The following is a 21,755-nucleotide window of genomic DNA, read 5'->3' on the forward strand; positions in this document are numbered from 1 at the left end:
TGTTGAGATGAACAATCTCTTTATAAATTCTGGATACTAGACCTTTATCTGATATATCATTTCCAAATATTGTCTCCCATTGTATAGGCTGTCTTTCTACTTTCTTGATGAAGTTCTTTGATGCACAAAAGTGTTTAATTTTGAGGAGCTCCCATTTATTTATTTCCTTCTTCAGTGTTCTTGCTTTAGGTTTAAGGTCCATAAAACCACCACCAGTAGTAAGATCCATAAGATATCTCCCAACATTTGCCTCTATCTGTTTTATGGGTCTTAGACCTAATGTTTAGATCTTTGATCCATTTTGAGTTAACTTTTCTATAGGGTGTGAGAGATGGGTCTTCTTTCATTCTTTTGGATATGGATATCCATTTCTCTAGGCCCCATTTAATGAAGAGACTGTTCTGTCCCAGGTGAGTTGGCTTGACTGCCTTATCAAAGATCAAATGTCCATAGATGAGAGGGTCTATATCTGAGCACTCTATTCGATTCCATTGGTTGATATATCTATCTTTAGGCCAATACCATGCTGTTTTGACCACTGTGGCTTCATAATATGCCTTAAAGTCCGGCAGCGCGAGACCTCCAGCTTCGTTTTTTTCCCTCAAGATGTTTTTAGCAATTCGGGGCACCCTGCCCTTCCAGATAAATTTGCTTATTGGTTTTTCTATTTCTGAAAAATAAGTTGTTGGGATTTTGATTGGTATTGCATTGAATCTGTAAATCAATTTAGGTAGGATTGACATCTTAACTATATTTAGTCTTCCAATCCATGAACACGGTATGCCCTTCCATCTATTTAGGTCTTCTGTGATTTCTTTTAGCAGTTTTTTGTAGTTTTCTTTATATAGGTTTTTTGCCTCTTTAGTTAAATTTATTCCTAGGTATTTTATTCTTTTAGTTGCAATTGTAAATGGGATTCGTTTCTTGATTTCCCCTCAGCTTGTTCATTACTAGTGTATAGAAAGGCTACAGATTTTTGAATGTTGATCTTGTAACCTGCTACTTTGCTGTACTCATTTATTAGCTCTAGTAGTTTTGTTGTGGATTTTTCTGGGTTTTCGACATATAGTATCATATCGTCTGCAAACACTGATAGTTTTACTTCTTCCTTTCCAATTTTGATGCCTTGTATTTCTTTTTCTTGTCTAATTGCTCTGGCTAGAACCTCCAACACAATGTTGAATAATAGTGGTGATAGTGGACATCCTTGTCTTGTTCCTGATCTTAGGGGGAAAGTTTTCCATTTTTCCCCATTGAGGATGATATTAGCTGTGGGTTTTTCATATATTCCCTCTATCATTTTAAGGAAGTTCCCTTGTATTCCTATCCTTTGAAGTGTTTTCAACAGGAAAGGATGTTGAATCTTGTCAAATGCCTTCTCTGCATCAATTGAGATGATCATGTGATTTTTCTGCTTTGATTTGTTGATATGGTGTATTACATTAATTGATTTTCTTATGTTGAACCATCCTTGCACACCTGGGATGAATCCTACTTGGTCATGATGTATAATTCTTTTAATGTGTTGTTGGATACGATTTGCTATAATTTTATTGAGGATTTTTGCATCTATATTCATTAGAGAGATTGGTCTGTAGTTCTCTTTTTTTGTAATATCTTTGCCTGGTTTTAGTATGAGGGTGATGTTGGCTTCATAGAATGAATTAGGCAGTTTTCCCTCCACTTCGATTTTTTTGAAGAGTTTGAGGAGAATTCGTACTAATTCTTTCTGGAACGTTTGGTAGAATTCACATGTGAAGCCATCTGGTCCTGGACTTTTCTTTTTAGGAAGCTTTTGAATGACTGATTCAATTTCTTTACTTGTGATTGGTTTGTTGAGGTCATCTATGTCTTCTTGAGTCAAAGTTGGTTGTTCATATCTTTCCAGGAACCCGTCCATTTCCTCTAAATTGCTGTATTTATTAGCGTAAAGTTGTTCATAGTATCCTGTTATTACCTCCTTTATTTCTGTGAGGTCAGTAGTTATGTCTCCTCTTCCATTTCTGATCTTATTTATTTGCATCCTCTCTCTTCTTCTTTTTGTCAATCTTGATAAGGGCCCATCAATCTTACTGATTTTCTCATAGAACCAACTTCTGGTCTTATTGATTTTCTCTACTGTTTTCACATTTTCAATTTCATTTATTTCTGCTCTGATCTTTGTTATTTCTTTCCTTTTGCTTGCTTTGGGATTAGTTTGCTGTTCTTTCTCCAGTTCTTCCAAGTGGACAGTTAATTCCTGCATTTTTGCCTCTTCTTCTTTTCTGATATAGGCATTTAGGGCAATAAATTTCCCTCTTAGCACTGCCTTTGCTGCATCCCATGAGTTTTGATATGTTGTGTTTTCATTTTCATTTGCCTCGAGGTATTTACTAATTTCTCTAGCAATTTCTTCTTTGACCCACTCGTTGTTTAAGAGTGTGTTGTTGAGCCTCCAGATTTTTGTGAATTTTCTGGCATTCCGCCTATTATTGATTTCCAACTTCATTCCTTTATGATCCGAGAAAGTGTTGTGTATGATTTCAATCTTTTTAAATTTGTAGAGACTTGCTTTGTGACCCAGCATATGGTCTATCTTTGAGAATGATCCATGAGCACTTGAGAAAAAGGTGTGTCCTGCTGTTGTGGGATTTAATGTCCTATAAATGTCTGTTAGGTCTAGTTCATTTATAGTAATATTCAGATTCTCTATTTCTTTATTGATCCTCTGTCTAGATGTTCTGTCCATTGATGAGAGTGGTGAATTGAAGTCTCCAACTATTATGGTATTTGTGTCTATTACCCTTTTAAGTGTTTGCAGTGTATTCGTCACGTATTTTGGGGCATTCTGGTTCGGTGCGTAAATATTTATGATTATTATGTCCTCTTGTTTAATTGTTTCTTTTATTAGTATATAGTGTCCTTCTTTGTCTCTTTTAACTGTTTTACATTTGAAGTCTAACTTGTTGGATATTAGTATAGCCACTCCTGCTCTTTTCTGGTTGTTATTTGCATGAAATATCTTTTCCCAACCTTTCACTTTCAACTTATATTTATCTTTGGGTCTAAGATGTGTTTCCTGTAGACAGCATATAGAAGGATCCTGTTTTTTAATCCATTCTGCCAGTCTATGTCTTTTGATTGGGGAATTCAGTCCATTAGCATTTAGTGTTATTACTGTTTGGATAATATTTTCCTCTGCCATTTTTCCTTTTGTATTATATATATCATATCTGACTTTCCTTCTTTCTACACTCTTCTCCATACCTCTCTCTTCTGTCTTTTCGGTTCTGACTCTACTGCTCCCTTTAGTATTTCTTGCAGAGCTGGTCTCTTGGTCACAAATTCTCTCAGTGACTTTTTGTCTGAGAATGTTTTAATTTCTCCCTCATTTTTGAAGGACAATTTTGCTGGATATAGGAGTCTTGGTTGGCAGTTTTTCTCTTTTAGTAATTTAAATATATCATCCCACTGTCTTCTAGCTTCCATGGTTTCTGCTGAGAAATCTACACATAGTCTTATTGGGTTTCCCTTGTTGTGATGGATTGTTTTTCTCTTGCTGCTTTCAAGATCCTCTCTTTCTCTTTGACCTCTGACATTCTAACTAGTAAGTGTCTTGGAGAACGCCTATTTGGGTCTAATCTCTTTGGGGTGCGCTGCACTTCTTGGATCTGTAATTTTAGGTCTTTCATAAGAGTTGGGAAATTTTCAGTGAAAATTTCTTCCATTAGTTTTTCTCCTCCTTTTCCCTTCTCTTCTCCTTCTGGGACACCCACAACACGTATATTTGTGTGGTTCATATTGTCCTTGAGTTCCCTGATACCCTGTTCAAATTTTTCCATTCTTTTCCCGATAGTTTCTGTTTGTTTTTGGAATTCAGATGTTCCATCCTCCAAATCACTAATTTTATCTTCTGTCTCTTTGAATCTATCATTGTAGGTATCCATTGTTTTTTCTATCTTTTCTACTTTGTCCTTCACTTCCATAAGTTCTGTGATTTGTTTTTTCAGTTTTTCTATTTCTTCATGTTCAGCCCATGTCTTCTTCATGTCCTCCCTCAATTTATCGATTTCGTTTTTGAAGAGGTTTTCCATTTCTGTACGTATATACAGCATTAGTTGTCTCAGCTCTTGTATCTCATTTGAACTATTGGTTTGTTCCTTTGACTGGGCCATATTTTCAATTATTTGAGCGTGATCCGTTTTCTTCTCTTGGCGTCTGTGCATTTAGACAGATTTCCCTGGGTATTGGATCCAAAAGTTTGGAAGATTTTTCTGTGAAATCTCTGGGTTCTGTTTTTCTTATCCTGCCCAGTAGGTGGCGCTCGTGGCACACGTTTCTCTGCGGGTCCCACCAGTAAAAGGTGCTGTGGGACCTTTAACTTTGGAAAACTCTCGCCGTCCGGGAGGTTCGCTAGCCGAAGCGGCTTGAGCCGGCCTGGGGTCCGAACGCAGGGAGGGTTGCTGGCCGCCGCAGCCCCGGAAAGAGCCCGTCTGAATTTCCTAGTCGGCCCGGGACGACAAGCGTGGAGGGAGGGCGCCAGCAGCAGCGGCCCGCCCGGGAGAGTGCACGTTCCTGGGGAGTCACGGGTTTGGAAGGGGCCTCCCCCACCCGTCTCCGTTCTCCGCGGCCTGGGGATTTCCGATTCAATTCTCTCAGTTGGTCCGGGGGGCCGTGCGTGGTGTGGGCGCCAGCCGCCGCGGTTTCAGGGGACCACCTCTCCAATTCTCCCAGCCAGCCCGGGAAGGGGGAAGGGAGTGACTCCGGCCGCTTGCCGCCCCACCCGGTGAGGCCCGCGCGCCTCGGCGATCTCACCCGAGCTGCTTCTCTCAGCCAGCCAGCCGTTCCAGGATGGGGTATGCTGTCTTTTTTATCTCTGTTGTGGCTTTGGGCGCTTTCTGTATCGTTTCTACTCCCCTAGTAGCTGTCCTGGGGAAGAAACTAAGATCTGCGCATCTTACTAAACTGCCATCTTCTCCGGAAGTCCCAAGTCGAATTCTTGATATTCTCACAAGCAGTGTGGACAACCAAAGCCACGGGCTGAGCCCCCAGTCTTGGGGTTTGTTCATATGAAACCTAACCCCACAAAGAATAGGTCAAGCCTACTTAAAATTAGGCCTAAGAGTCACCCCCAAGAGAACCTCTTTTGTTGCTCAGATATGACCTCTCTCTCCAGCCAACACAACAAGCAAACTCACCACCCTCCCCCTGTCTATGTGGGACATGACTCCCAAGGGTGTGGACCTTCCTGGCAATGCACGACAGAAATCCTAGAATGAGCTGAGACTCAGCATCAAGGGATTGAGAAAACCTTCTTGATCAAAAGGGGGAAGAGTGAAATGAGACAAAGTGCCAACGGCTGAGAGATTCCAGAGTCGAGAGGTTAACCTGGAGGTTATTGTTACGCATTAAGTAGATATCACCTCGATATTCAGGATGTAGTGGAGAGGCTGGAGGGAACTGCCTGAAAATGTAGAGCTGTGTTCCAGTAGCCATGTTTCTTGATGATGATTGAATAATGATAGAGCTTCCACAATGTGACTGTGTGATTGTGAAAACCTTGTGTCTGATGCTCCTTTAATCTACCTTGTCAACAGATGAGTAGAACATATGCAATAAAAATAAATAATAAGGGGAACAAATGTTAAAATAAATTTAGTTTGAAATGCTAGTGAACAATGAAAGGGAGGGTTAAGGGGTATGGTATGTATGAATTTTTTTCTGTTTTCGTTTTATTTCTTTTTCTGAATAGATGCAAATGGTCCAAGAAACGATCATGATGATGAACATGCAATTATGTGATGATATGAATTACTGATTATATATGTAGAACGTAATGATCAAAATAAGGATGTTTGCGTTTGTTTGGTGTTTTTGGTATTTAAAAAAAAAATTAAAAGGTCTTCCGGAGAAGACGGCGGCATAGTAAGACACGCGGATCTTAGTTTCTCCTCCAGGACAGCTACTAGGGGAGTAGAAACGATACAGAACAGCTCCCAAAGACACGACAGAGATAAAAAACACAGCGTACCATATCCTGGAACGGCTGGCTGGCTGAAAGAACCCGCTCTGGTGAGATCGCCGAGGGGCGCGGGCTTCACAGGGCGGGGCGGCAAGTGGCCGGAGACACTCCCTTCCCCCTTCCCGGGCCGGCTGGGAGAATTGGACAGGCGGTCGGCGCCCACATGACGCGCGGGCCCCCGGACCAACTGAGAGAATTGGATCGGAAATCCCCAGGCCGCGGAGAACGGTGACGGGGGGGGTGGGCCCTTCCAAACCCGTGACTCCCCGGGAACATGCACTCTCCCGGGTGGGCCGCTGCGGTTGGCGCCCTCCCGCCAAGCTTGGCGCCCCGGGCCGACTAGGAAATTCGGACGGGCGCATTTCTGGGCTGCGGCGGCCAGGGACCCTTCCCGCGTTCGGATCCCGGGCTGGCTGGCACTCTTCCAAGCCGCTTCGGCTAGCGAACCTCCCAGATGGCGAGAGTTTTCCAAAGTTAAAGGACCCACAGCACCTTTTACTGGTGGGACCCGCAGACAAACGTGTGCGACAAGCGCCACCTACTGGGCAGGATAAGAAAAACAGAAGCCAGAGATTTCACAGAAAAATCTTACAACCTTGTTGGGTCCGACACCCAGGGAAATCTGACTAAAATTCCCAGACGCCAGCAGCAGAAGATCAGCAGCAGAAGATAACTGTCCACGCTCAGAAGATTGAGAATATGGTTCAGTCAAAGGAACAAACCAATAGTTCAAATGAGATACAAGAGCTGAGACAACTAATGCTGAATATACGAACAGAAATGGAAAACCTCTTCAAAAATGAAATCGATAAATTGAGGGAGGACATGAAGAAGACATGGGCTGAACATAAAGAAGAAATAGAAAAACTGAAAAAACAAATCACAGAACTTATGGAAGTGAAGGATAAAGTAGAAAAGATGGAAAAAACAATGGATACCTACAATGATAGATTCAAAGAGACAGAAGATAGAATTAGTGATTTGGAGGATGGAACATCTGAATTCCAAAAACAAACAGAAACTATCAGGAAAAAAATGGAAAAATTTGAACAGGGTATCAGGGAACTCAAGGACAATATGAAGCGCACAAATATACATGTTGTGGGTGTCCCAGAAGGAGAAGATAAGGGAAAAGGAGGAGAAAAACTAATGGAAGAAATTTTCACTGAAAATTTCCCAACTCTTATGAAAGACCTAAAATTACAGATCCAAGAAGTGCAGCGCACCCCAAAGAGATTAGACCCAAATAGGCGTTCTCCAAGACACTTACTAGTTAGAATGTCAGAGGTCAAAGAGAAAGAGAGGATCTTGAGAGCAGCAAGAGAAAAACAATCCATCACATACAAGGGAAACCCAATAAGACTATGTGTAGATTTCTCAGCAGAAACCATGGAAGCTAGAAGACAGTGGGATGATATATTTAAATTACTAAAAGAGAAAAACTGCCAACCAAGACTCCTATATCCAGCAAAATTATCCCTCAAAAATGAGGGAGAAATTAAAACATTCTCAGACAAAAAGTCACTGAGAGAATTTGTGACCAAGAGACCAGCTCTGCAAGAAATACTAAAGGGAGCACTAGAGTCAGATACAAAAAGACAGAAGAGAGAGGTATGGAGAAGAGTGTAGAAAGAAGGAAAGTCAGATATGATACATATAATACAAAAGGAAAAATGGCAGAGGAAAATATTATCCAAACAGTAATAACACTAAATGTCAATGGACTGATTTCCCAATCAAAAGACATAGATTGGCAGAATGGATTAAAAAACAGGATCCTTCTATATGCTGTCTACAGGAAACACATCTTAGACCCAAAGATAAATATAGGTTAAAAGTGAAAGGTTGGGAAAAGATATTTCATGCAAATAACAACCAGAAAAGAGCAGGAGTGGCTATACTAATATCCAACAAATTAGACTTCAAATGTAAAACAGTTAAAAGAGACAAAGAAGGACACTATATACTAATAAAAGGAACAATTAAACAAGAAGACATAACAATCATAAATATTTACGCACCGAACCAGAATGCCCCAAAATACGTGAGGAATACACTGCAAACACTGAAAAGGGAAATAGACTCATATACCATAATAGTTGGAGACTTCAATTCACCACTCTCATCAATGGACAGAACATCTAGACAGAGGATCAATAAAGAAATAGAGAATCTGAATATTACAATAAATGAGCTAGACTTAACAGACATTTATAGGACATTAAATCCCACAACAGCAGGATACACCTTTTTCTCAAGTGCTCATGGATCATTCTCAAAGATAGACCATATGCTGGGTCACAAAGCAAGTCTCTACAAATTTAAAAAGATTGAAATCATACACAACACTTTCTCGGATCATAAAGGAATGAAGTTGGAAATCAATAATAGGCGGAGTGTCAGAAAATTCACAAAAATCTGGAGGCTCAACAACACACTCCTAAACAACGAGTGGGTCAAAGAAGAAATTGCTAGAGAAATTAGCAAATACCTCGAGGCGAATGAAAATGAAAACACAACATATCAAAACTTATGGGACACAGCAAAGGCAGTGCTAAGTGGGAAATTTATTGCCCTAAATGCCTTTATCAGAAAAGAAGAAAAGGCAAAAATGCAGGAATTAACTGTCCACTTGGAAGAACTGGAGAAAGAACAGCAAACTAACCCCAAAGCAAGCAAAAGGAAAGAAATAACAAAGATTAGAGCAGAAATAAATGAAATTGAAAACATGAAAACAATAGAGAAAATCAATAAGGCCAGAAGTTGGTTCTATGAGAAAATCAATAAGATTGATGGGCCCTTAGCAAGATTGACAAAAAGAAGAAGAGAGAGGATGCAAATAAATAAGATCAGAAATGGAAGAGGAGACATAACTACTGACCTCACAGAAATAAAGGAGGTAATAACAGGATACTATGAACAACTTTACGCTAATAAATACAGCAATTTAGAGGAAATGGACGGGTTCCTGGAAAGATATGAACAACCAACTTTGACTCAAGAAGACATAGATGACCTCAACAAACCAATCACAAGTAAAGAAATTGAATCAGTCATTCAAAAGCTTCCTAAAAAGAAAAGTCCAGGACCAGACGGCTTCACATGTGAATTCTATCAAACATTCCAGAAAGAATTAGTATCAACTCTCCTCAAACTCTTCAAAAAAATCGAAGCGGAGGGAAAAGTACCTAATTCATTCTATGAAGCCAACATCACCCTCATACCAAAACCAGGCAAAGATATTACAAAAAAAGAAAACTACAGGCCAATCTCTCTAATGAATATAGATGCAAAAATCCTCAATAAAATTATAGCAAATCGTATCCAACAACACATTAAAAGAATTATACATCATGACCAAGTAGGATTCATCCCAGGTGTGCAAGGATGGTTCAACATAAGAAAATCAATTAATGTAATACACCATATCAACAAATCAAAGCAGAAAAATCACATGATCATCTCAATTGATGCAGAGAAGGCATTTGACAAGATTCAACATCCTTTCCTGTTGAAAACACTTCAAAGGATAGGAATACAAGGGAACTTCCTTAAAATTATAGAGGGAATATATGAAAAACCCACAGCTAATATCATCCTCAATGGAGAAAAATTGAAAACTTTCCCCCTAAGATCAGGAACAAGACAAGGATGTCCACTATCAACACTATTATTCAACATTGTGTTGGAGGTTCTAGCTAGAGCAATTAGACAAGAAAAAGAAATACAAGGCATCAAAATAGGAAAGGAAGAAGTAAAACTATCACTGTTTGCAGACGATATGATACTATACGTCGAAAACCCGGAAAAATCCACAACAAAACTACTAGAGCTAATAAATGAGTACAGCAAAGTAGCAGGTTACAAGATCAACATTCAAAAATCTGTAGCATTTCTATACAGTAGCAATGAACAAGCGGAGGGGGAAATCAAGAAACGAATCCCATTTAGAATCGCAACTAAAAGAATAAAATACCTAGGAATAAATTTAACTAAAGAGACAAAAAACCTATATAAAGAAAACTACAAAAAACTGCTAAAGGAAATCACAGAAGACCTAAATAGATGGAAGGGCATACCGTGTTCATGGATTGGAAGACTAAATATAGTTAAGATGTCAATCCTACCTAAATTGATTTACAGATTCAATGCAATACCAATCAAAATCCCAACAACTTATTTTTCAGAAATAGAAAAACCAATAAGCAAATTTATCTGGAAGGGCAGGGTGCCCCGAATTGCTAAAAACATCTTGAGGAAAAAAAACGAAGCTGGAGGTCTTGCACTGCCTGACTTTAAGGCATATTATGAAGCCACAGTGGTCAAAACAGCATGGTATTGGCATAAAGATAGATATATCGACCAATGGAATCGAATAGAGTGCTCAGATATAGACCCTCTCATCTATGGACATTTGATCTTTGATAAGGCAGTCAAGCCAACTCACCTGGGACAGAACAGTCTCTTCAATAAATGGGGCCTAGAGAACTGGATATCCATATGCAAAAGAATGAAAGAAGACCCATCTCTCACACCCTATAGAAAAGTTAACTCAAAATGGATCAAAGATCTAAAGATTAGGTCTAAGACCATAAAACAGTTAGAGGAAAATGTAGGGAGATATCTTATGAATCTTACAATTGGAGGCAGTTTTATGGACCTTAAACCTAAAGCAAGAGCACCGAAGAAGGAAATAAATAAATGGGAACTCCTCAAAATTAAACACTTTTGTGCATCAAAGAACTTCATTAAGAAAGTAGAAAGACAGCCTACACAATGGGAGACAATATTTGGAAACGACATATCAGATAAAGGTCTAGTATCCAGAATTTATAAAGAGATTGTTCAACTCAGCAACAAAAAGACAGCCAACCCGATTACAAAATGGGAAAAAGACTTGAATAGACACCTCTCAGAGGAGGAAATACAAATGGCCAAAAGGCACATGAAGAGATGCTCAATGACCCTGGCCATTAGAGAAATGCAAATCAAAACCACAATGAGATATCATCTCACACCCACCAGAATGGTCATTATCAACAAAACAGAAAATGACAAGTGCTGGAGAGGATGCGGTGAAAGAGGCACACTTATCCACTGTTGGTGGGAATGTCAAATGGTACAACCACTGTGGAAGGCAGTTTGGTGGTTCCTCAAAAAGCTGAATATAGAATTGCCATACGACCCAGCAATACCATTGCTGGGAATCTACTCAAAGGAATTAAGGCCAAAAACTCAAATGGACATTTGCACACCAATGTTTATAGCAGCGTTATTTACAATTGCAAAGAGATGGAAACAGTCAAAATGTCCATCAACAGACGAGTGGCTAAACAAACTGTGGTATATACATACGATGGAATATTATGCAGCTTTAAGGCAGGATAAACTTATGAAGCATGTAATAACATGGATGGACCTAGAGAACATTATGCTGAGTGAGTCTAGCCAAAAACTAAAAGACAAATACTGTATGGTCCCAATGATGTGAATCGACACTCGAGAATAAACTTGGAATATGTCATTGGGAACAGAGTTCAGCAGGAGTTAGAAACAGGGTAAGATAACGGGTAATTGGAGCTGATGGGATACAGACTGTGCAATAGGACTGGATACAAAAACTCAAAAATGGACAGCACAATAATACCTAATTGTAAAGTAATCATGTTAAAACACTGAATGAAGCTGCATCCGAGCTATAGGTTTTTGTTTTGTTTTGTTTTGTTTTGTTCTTACTATTATTACTTTTATTTTTTTCTCTATATTAACATTCTATATCTTTTTCGGTTATATTGCTAGTTCTTCTAAACTGATGCAAATGTACTAAGAAACGATGATCATGCATCTATGTGATGATGTTAAGAATTACTGATTGCATATGTAGAATGGTATGATTTCTAAAAAAAAAAAAATGGACAGCACAATACTACCTAATTGTAATGTAATTATGTTAAAACACTGAATGAAGCTGCATCTGAGCTATAGTTTTTTTTCTTATATATTTTTGTATTTTTTATTTTTATTTTTATTTTTTCTCTATATTATCATTTTATTTCTTTTTCTGTTGTCTTGCTATTTCTTTTTCTAAATCGATGCATATGTACTAAGAAATGATGATCATACATCTATGTGATGATATTAAGAATTACTGATTGCATATGTAGAATGGAATGATTTCTAAATGTTGTGTTAGTTAATTTTTTTTAATTAACAAGAAAAAAAAATTAAAAAACAAAAAGCCAGGACCTAATGGCTTCAACTGATGAATTTTATCAAACGTTCAACGAAGAATTAACATCCTATTCAAGCTCTTCTAAAAAAACTGAAGAGGAAAGGTGTGGTAGTTAGGTTCAGTTGTTCAACTTGGCCAGGTGACAGTACCTAGTTTTGTTGCTGCGGACATGAGCCAATGGTACGTGAACCCCTCATCTGTTGCTCATCTGCAGTCGGCTAGGAGGCGTGCCTGCTGCAATGAATGAAGTCTGACTTAACTGGCTGGTGCTTAAATGAGAGAGCACAACATAGCACAGCCCAAGCAGCTCAGCATACCTCACCTCAGCACTCCCAGCTCAACCCAGGCCTTTGGAGATGCAGAAAGAAATCACCCCAGGGAAAGTAATTCGAACCCAGAGGTCTGAAGAGAAGGCCAGCAGAGATTATCCTGAGCCTTCCCACGTAAGAAAGACCCTCAGGTGAAAGTTAGCTGCCTTTCTTCCAAAGAACTAACAAAATAAATACCCTTTTATTAAAAGTCAATCCGTCTCTGGTGTGTTGCATTCCAGCAGCTAGCAAACTAGAAAAAAGAGACACTTCCTAAATCATTCTACGTAGACCACCATTACCCTAATATCAAAGCCAGATCATAATATTAAAAGAAAAGAAAATTCTTCACTCAAAAATAAAATGCAAAAATCCTCAAGAAAATAGTAGCACACCAAATCCAAACAGCACCTTAAAACAATTAAACATCCTGATCAAGTGGGAATTATCCCAGAAATGCAAGGGTGGTTCAACATGTGAAAATCAATTAGTGTAATACACCAGCCCCCTTAGCAGAATTAAAAGAAAAAAACACATGATCTCCACTGACATCTGTCAAAAATCCAACACCCCTTCAGAAAACTGGGTTTAGAAGGGAACTTCCTCAACATGATAAACATATGAAATGCCCACATCATCTCAATGATAGAAAACTGAATTCTTTCTCCCTAAGATCAAAACTATGAAAAGGACGCCCAATGTCACCACTGTTATTAAATACCATACTGGAATGTTTAGCCAGCGCAATCAGGCAAGAGAAATAAAAGGCATACATATGGGAAAGGTATAAGTAAAACTTTCCAGTTGACAGATGACATGACCTTAAATACAGATAATCTAGAAAAACCTTCAACAAAGTTATGACAGCAAATAAACAAATTTAGGAAGGTGGAAGGATACAAGTTAACAACCCAAAAATCAGTGGTGTTTTATATACACTAACAAACACTCTGAAAAGGAAATCAAGAAAAATATTCCACCTACAATAGTAATTAAAAGAATCGAATGTCTAGAAATAAATTTAACCAAGGACATAAAAGACTTCTACATGGAAAACTACAAAACATTGTTGAAAGAAATTAAAGTCCTAAATAAATGAAAGCCACAAGATATAATTTCACAGCCACTCAGATTAGCTACTATTAAAAAAAATGGAAAATAAGTGTTAGCAAAGATGTAGAGAGATAGGAAGCCTTGTTGGTGAGAATGTAAAACAGTGCAGCTCCTGCAAAAAGACATTTGGCAGTTCCTCAGAAAGTTAAGTATAAAATTACCACATGACCTAGCAATCCCACTTGTAGGTATATACTCAAAAGAACTGAAAGCAAGGATTCTAATAGATATTTGCACACCAATGTTCTTAGTGGCATTATTCAGTCGATGGAATCAACCCAACTGTCAATCAACAGAACAAATAAGTAAAATGTAGTATATATATATACACAGCGGAATATTATTCAGTTTTAAAAAGGAAGTTCCAATACATACTACAACATCAATGAACTTTGAAGACACCATGCTGAGTGATACAATCCAGACACAATAGGACAAATATTGTATGCTCTCCATGACATGATATAATTAGAATGTGCAAATTCAGAGTCAGAAACTAGAATACTGGTTATCAGTACTGGGTGGGGGAGGGGAATTAATGCTTAACTGGTACAGTATTCTGTTAGGGTAATGGGAACATTTGTTAGAGAATGGTGGTGATGGTAGCACAAAATGGTGAATGTAATTAACACCACTGGATTGTATACTTCAAAGTGGTTAAAATGAGAAATTTTATGTTGTATATATGTTACCACCACAAAAAAGAACCATGAAACTGCACAACACAAAGAGTGAACCCTAATGTAAACTATGGGCTATAGTTAATACAACTAGAATAATACTGGTTCATCAACCGTAACAAAGGTACCACAGTAAGGCAAAATACTAATAACAGGGAAATCTCTGGGGAGAGTAGGTGCAGGTATACAGAAACTTTGCTTTCTGAACAATTTTTCTATAAACCCACAACTGCTCTAATAAAAAATACATAAATAAAGCAGTAAAAAAGAAGAAAAATAAGCACAGATAAGCAGTAAATATATACAACACATATAATCGACAAAGGATTAGTATTTGAAATAAACAACTCCTTCAAGTAAATTTTTTTAAAAAAGAACCTGAGAAATGGGCATAGAAAATGAACAAGTAATCGTCAGAACAAGCTAAATGGCCAACAAACAAGGGACGGGGCCTCAATGTTCCTACTAATTAGGAAATGCAAATAAATTACATCCTCAATGGGACAATACTTTAGACGCACAGGATTGGCAAAAATTTATAAATTAGACAACGCCATGAGATGAAAAGAACATGATAAATACTATCTCTTGAACACTGCTGATGTAACCTGGTACAACCACTTTGGAAAACAATTTGGTGTACCTTGTAAAAGTGAATTATCTGCATACCCCACAATGCAGCAATTCCACTCCTGGATATACACCAGAAGATCTTACAGATGTGCAACTATAACATATGCAATAAGGCTACCCATAACAATAGCACTGTAATGGCAAATACTGGAAATAACCTAAATATCTGTTGACAGAACAGAGAATTAAATTGTGGAATATTTAGATAATGGAATACTAACTTTAAAACAGAAAACTGTGAATGAACTAAAAATTTACATGTATCAATACAATGAATCTCAAAAACATAAGGTTAAGAAACAAGTTGTACAAGTGTAAGTCAAGTGTAAAAAGAGGGTTTTTAAAGACGTAAGGACAATTCTTTAACTGTTAAGATGGGTGAGAAAATACCACGGTGGTTTTATTACTTTTTTCTAATAATTAGTATAAATATTTTTCCTTTTGTGTGTCTGAAATATTTTAAAAAATTTTAACTCTTTGTACGCTTATCAGAACTATCTGAAAAAAAATTTATATGGGAACACAAATTAGAAGGAAATACGCAAAAAACACATTTTACATTCAGGCAATGGAATTTGAGGTAAATTTTCCTCATATTAACATTCTCTTTAATATCTTTTACTATAAATATTACTTTTAAAAGCATTTATAATTAATATAGTAAGCACCCACCTGATCACTAAGCAAAAGCTGACTTCCTCTTTGATACAAAGCATCACAAAGCTGGTCCACACCCTCATTCAGTTTGGACAGAAACAAAAAATGTTCTTGAGCAGATGCTGCCAGCTGATCTTGTACTAAAGAAACATCCTTCTTCAATTTCTCAGTCACTTCCTCCAAGTTACTATGGGTTCTAAACAATTCTTTTTTCTTATTCTCTCCTTCTAAAAGTTGACAGAGCCTAGAATGTGAAAATAAAAGCTACAGGAAAAAACTCTCAAGTCAGTACCATTTTCAAAATTACAATCCCCTGTATTAGGGACATTTGGGGATACTTACATATAAAAACTTTAAAAAATTAACTTTGCTGCTAAAGCAAGCACATGAAACCATTCCAACCCTAACTCTATTTTAGTATAGAAACATGTTTTCTAACTATGGTATATGAATCTCCATCTTCCAAGTTTTAGATACAAATTTTTTCATACCATTCACTGTCATTTAATCTTCTTCAAACAAGTATGTTTCAGAGATAACTCACAAATAACCTCTTCTTTCACAAAGCCCAATTTCGACGTAGTAGAAATAGCAAGGAACTTCAAAAGACCTAGCTCTGAGTTCCGACCCTACATGTGACCTAGGGCAAATCAGTATCTGGGACAATCTTCCCATCATCATACATACCTCTCTTACAGGATTTTGGTGGGATTAAAGAGAAAAAGTAAAACGGAAAATGGAAAAAAGTAAACAATAAAGAGCTATATGCAAATAGTAATAAACTTTTGCTATGCCAGTCTTGTCCGTATTTGGTCGATGAATTAAAATCTTGACGAGCCTGAAGCCACTTTAAAATGTCAACATTATGGCATAAAAATCTCTCATCTTATAAAGGCAAATGTAAAAATAAGGGGTGGCACCTACAAATATACCTGGAAAAAAAAGGTCTGCTCTTTTTTTCTTAGACTCAAATGAATTTTTTTAAAACAAGTTGGAACAGATTTCGTAAGACTGGCCCGAGTTCAGGGATGCCAATTACGATGCTGTGGAAAGTGACTCCACACAGATTCAGATGTCAATGGCACCCCCTAGAAAATGTGCAATGAGGCAGCCCTATTCTAGACCCTCATTTTATTTTAAGGAAACTAAAGGATCAGAAAATTTTACTCTAGTCCCAGAAAAAGACTCAGGAGTTTGGTAGAGATTTCTGAGGTCTTAGACTAGTTAAGCCCTCCAATTTTAGTATCTCCAGGCCATCAATTACTTAGACATCCAAAAAAAGGTTAAGCACTAGCATTCATTCTTAATTTGTCACCTGATTATACAAGAGAAATTAAGTATTCTACCCCTTTACCACCAATTTTTCAAATACAGTCAAAAGCCCCTGCCCAGCAATACCTACTAGACAGCTGTCCCAAATCGAAAATAAAGCAACTAAAAACAATTCCTAAAGGGGAATAAGACCTTGTATATATTCATTCCTCCAACCCACTGTCCTCCGCTCTACAGTATCTATTTCCACATGTAGCATGAATGGAAAAGGGAGCAAGAAATTTAAAAGAGAAAAAGAAGCATATAAAAGGAAAGTGGAAGAGAATATCAAGACCAAAAAAGAAGTGCAAAGAATTGTTAAAGCCTCCAACAATTTTATTTCAAACTCACTCGAGTATTTTACAAAAACAAAAGAAAAAAAAAATCACTCACTCATGAAGCAATGAAACATACCTCTGTGTTGAATAATCCTTGGTATCAATAGTATTTCTTGTATTTGTCTGTTGAGTTACTGATAGGTCTGTCAGCATCTCTAATCGCTGGTATAGCACCTTATTACTTTGACTAAATTCTTTAACCAAATTTTCGAGTTGACGATATATGTCCCAATGCTTTCTCAGTTCAATTTCATATGATATCTGCAGAAGTTCAAATGATGCCTTTTGCTTTACCAACTGATATAAAACTAATTCTTGTCTTGCCGTATAATAGTCTTGTTTAGCAATCTGCAGATCAAAATCTCCCTTTACCACTGGCATGTTCAACAACTGGGCATTCTCTCGTACCATGGCAGGCAAGCTTTTCTCTTTTATATGAGTGATTTGTTCTTCAAGTTTTAGAATTTCAGTGGTCAAGCTGGAAATTTTAGTGTCCAAGTTTTCTTTGCCAACAGCCTACACAAAGAAAAGCAATTAACATTTCAAACTGTAAGTATAAACTTGAAATAGTTTTAAAATTATTTTCACTTTCCATTTTAGATGATCAGATAATATGCTCAATGAATAAAAAATTATTTTATATCAGCATGTCAAAATATTAATATTAGAAAGATGTATATATACTGTTACACATATTTTTACATTCTGAAAGATAAAAATGTAGATTAAGCTGAAGGCCAGAATGAATTACTAAAATTTAATGCTATTACTACCATATGTACATGCATACACACACAATGATTAATAGATGTCTTATCAGCTTGTTCTACTTAAAATCACAACTAGCACACTGCTCACTGAATGCAAATATCTGCTAATTAAGTTTTTCTTAAAGTTAGTTATCCCAGTAGTCATATTCTCATAAGCGAAGTCGGATGATTTTGGTACTTCTATACAATTTTACAAGACTTCTATTATTCTAAAATTCTTGTCACTTATAGTAACTAATTTGGTGCTAGTGTTCAGGGATTCAGAAAAGTTTTATTTTGATTCTACTGCCTTATGACAAAATTATCTGCAGTATATCTGCACATTCTCAACAAGCAATCAGGGTTTCAGTCCACTGAACTTGGATCTCCGACATATTCCAGTCAGAGCAAATAAGGGAGTAAAACCACAGGAGGGCAAAAAAGACTCTTAACCCCTACTACATCATAAAGCAATAAATTTCCAGTTTAGTCTGTACCTACATTATCACCAATTTCAAATTCAGAATGTAAATTTAAGTTATTTTGTTTAAAATCAACTAGATAATCTGTGACTGGGGTTATAATTACTATTTCTGCCTTCCATCCATATAAAGATATTTATGTGAAACACTGATACATCACAACTAAACAAAGAAAATGTAATGACTCTTTATATCCCCTTTTCTAAAGTACCTTAATGGCAATAATACACTCTCTGTTCCTAACAATTACAACATGATCTGGTTACCTTTTTGGTTAGGCTGTGAAGATTCTCCTCTGCCCATTCTATACTCGACTTCATGTTCAAATTAGCTGCCTTCAGTTCAATTAACTGATGTTGTGCACAAACGTATGCTAACTGTAGCCTGGTCATCTCTAGCCGTCTCTCCTCAAGGACTTCTTGGTTATCACAAATAGATGGTGTTTGTATATCTAACAGTTGAAAATTTTCTTCATTTGAACTTTCAACTACTTCATGGATACCCTGAAAGAACTGTTTTTTGGTATATAAGGTTAAAGCTGCTGTGCTTTGCTCCTCCTGGCTTAGATACCTTTCCAAAGGAAATTGAGATAAAAACACTTGTGGATTCGTCCCTTGCCCTAAACTAGAATGTTTGAAGAACATCATCAATTTTGCCACCCCATCAGTAAGAACCTGAAGGTCATTACTGATTTTAGTATTCACAGTATTTAGACATTTTTGACTCTCCTTCAGCTTTTTGGTGGCTTCTTCTTCTCTCGCATTTAATCTCAGAGATTTGTGGCTAGTTATTGAAGTCATCAACTGGCATTTATTACGTCGCTGCAGTTTTAATTTCTTTAATTTCTGCAGCGCTTGAAGCTCATCCTCTAATGTCTCTAACTCTTTGTCATCCAGGCTAGGTGTCTTCAAATCAGAAGCTTTACAGGTTTTAAGAACTTCATCCAATGCTGCTTCTTCCAGGATGGGCTTGCCTGATTTTTGAAGAGTGCTAAAAGCTCCCAATTCTTCCTGAGACAACACGTTCTGTTCATTCACATTCCCACAGAACCACTTCAAAAATGATTCATCTTCAACAGTCTCAAACAACCAATCAAAATCTTCTCCGTTAAGAACATCAGCCTTGGGGTAACCGATTTTTTTTAATGTTTCCACAAATTCACTTCCACAACTCATTTTTTGGGGGGAACTAATTTTTTTATATAAACCTAATATGAGCTTATGATACTGACTTTAGAAAATAAATCCAAATACAAACAAAGCTAATTTTATGTTAAGTCCATAGAGAAGGGGAAAGATATTTTTAGAATCTATAGCGATTTCTCCTATGGGGAAAAGAAACAAGTATTAGGCCACAAATAAATAAAGTGATTATATTTTTAAAAGGAAGACCGGTAAGTATGACGTCATTATTTGGGAAGGCGCTAACAGTTGGGTGATTGTAGCTGAAATGTCTGAAGACGCATAACAATTATTCAGGACACAGCAAGGACATCCCATTAATTTTTCCAAGAATAAATTGATTTAAAGTCCATTATGTTTCATGGAGCAGCAAGTGCTTCGTTTTAAAAATCCAACTTTTAATTCAATTAAATGGCTGCAAATAAATCCAAGCCATCGTATGGCTAAGCAGCCTCTTTTCCTTGCCCATCATAATTAAGAAATCAGAAATAAATAGTGCAGTTTTTTGGGGGGGGGACAGAAATGAACGAGAGAGTATGCTTAGCATTTACCTCGACGACCCAGTTATCGTCCACCTTACACTCAAAAATCAATCTCGGGATTCAATGAACCTAGAGAAGAAAACCAGGATTCGGGCTTAAAAACTGAACCCCCAACTTTGGAAGCTCCCAAGCAGCAGCAGCCCTAAGGACACCCGGCACTTGCTGCTTTCCGCGGACGAAGCCCCCGGGCTGACGTGCGGATGGACTGCGACCGGGTGCTCGGGCACCCTCCAGCCGGGACCGAACCTGTGGGGTGGGGGTGACTCAATCACAACACACGCGCGAATCAACACACGCACACAAAACACCGCACCAGCGTTCAAACAAACCACGCAAACCCACACGCGAGGCCCGTTCGCGCCGCGCCCGCATCGCCTCAGGGCCGCGGCTCTTGCGGCCGCCCGGCTTCCCCGAGGGGTCCGCCTAGCGCGACCCAGGGCCCGCGGACGCCCTTCTCCTGCAGCTCCTCGTCCGGGGAACAGTGGCTGGGACCTGCGAAAAAGGAGACCCCGGGAACGCCGGCAACCTCACCTCGCCGAGCTCCCGCCCGCCTCTCGTCAGGCAGCCGCGCCACCGCCCTCCGCACTCCGCGCGCCTAGCACGCCTCGCACGGCCTCACGGGAGCGCCGCGCGGGAACGCCCCAGGCCAGCTCCCCGCGCACGCGCAGAGGGCCCAGGTGGCGGAGGCCACGGGATGGCGCGGAGCACGCCCCGCCCCGCCCCGAGCCCCGGGCGTCTCCCTGCCCAGAGTGCGCTGATTGGCCCCTCCCCGGGCCTGGCGTGCCCCGCCCCCAGACGGGACGGGACGGGACGGGGCGGGGCCGAGCCGCGCGCTCGGGTGATAGGGGGCTGGGGGCGCTGGGTCGCCGGGTCGCCGGGTCGCCTGGCCTGAGGGCCTGGGCCTGGGCGTCCTGCTCCTCACCTGCGTGTACCGACCCCCCAGACGCAGCGCTTCGCGCTCCGTACGCGCTTGCGGCAGCCACTTGCTCTCACCTCACCTTTAAGGTCTATTTACAGTTCTGCCTTCCACACCACCCCCAATCCCCTTCCTCTTAGGGCGCTTTACTGGGGGAGGAAATGGCTAGTGCATGGGCAGGAGCAGGGCAGCCCCCAGACGGCCTGGCCCAGCCCGGGCTCCGCGGCCCCGTTTGCTCGGGGTGGCTAAAAGCTGTGCTGCCGGGAGCACGTGCGCGCGGAGCCTGGAGCGCTGCGCGAGGCCTGCCACGTGTTCAGACAGTGGGCAGGTGTCACGGATGCGCGGTTCATTCCCAAGCCCTCACCTGGTCAGTAAGCAAACGCTGACTTCGTGTCAATAAGCATGGACGCTGTTTGCAAGGAAGATGGGAGAAACGGCCGTGTGGAGTCAAAAAAGCTGAAACGAGAGGGCTGAACTTGATACAGAACAGGTTGACGCCCTACAGTCTGATGAAACCAGAAGTTGCATGTTATCTTTATCTTTTGTGCTGGACAAAATCGTTTGCATCTTCCCCTACCCGGGACAGGACATCAGGGGTGAAAGGCTCCCCGG

General features: G+C 39.3%; 2 protein-coding genes across 4 annotated transcripts in view; both read right to left on the reverse strand.

Moving 5' to 3' along the window:
• Window positions 1–20,857, reverse strand: part of HAUS3 (HAUS augmin like complex subunit 3) — a 37,469-nt gene extending 16,612 nt beyond the window's left edge. The window contains exons 1-5 of one of the 3 annotated variants that reach the window (XM_077136236.1): window positions 20,759–20,857; window positions 20,237–20,296; window positions 18,771–19,828; window positions 17,350–17,789; window positions 15,640–15,868 (exon numbers count right to left, since the gene is read on the reverse strand). In XM_077136236.1, the coding sequence (XP_076992351.1) occupies window positions 15,640–15,868; window positions 17,350–17,789; window positions 18,771–19,679 (1,578 nt within the window). In that variant the 5' untranslated portion in view covers window positions 19,680–19,828; window positions 20,237–20,296; window positions 20,759–20,857. Of the gene's footprint in view, window positions 1–15,639; window positions 15,869–17,349; window positions 17,790–18,770; window positions 20,297–20,758 lie in introns of all 3 variants that reach the window. The other 2 variants (XM_077136235.1, XM_077136237.1) reach the window with 2 other exon arrangements.
• The window catches only part of POLN (DNA polymerase nu), a 300,052-nt gene extending 279,191 nt beyond the window's left edge, over window positions 1–20,861 (reverse strand). The window contains exon 1 of the mRNA XM_077136233.1: window positions 20,759–20,861. The gene's annotated coding sequence lies outside the window, so the exon portion shown is untranslated. The remainder of the gene's footprint in view (window positions 1–20,758) is intronic.
• Window positions 20,862–21,755: the final 894 nt, after the last annotated feature.

The sequence above is a fragment of the Tamandua tetradactyla genome, chromosome 19 (genome assembly GCF_023851605.1).
Source record: "Tamandua tetradactyla isolate mTamTet1 chromosome 19, mTamTet1.pri, whole genome shotgun sequence".
NCBI lineage: Eukaryota > Metazoa > Chordata > Mammalia > Pilosa > Myrmecophagidae > Tamandua > Tamandua tetradactyla.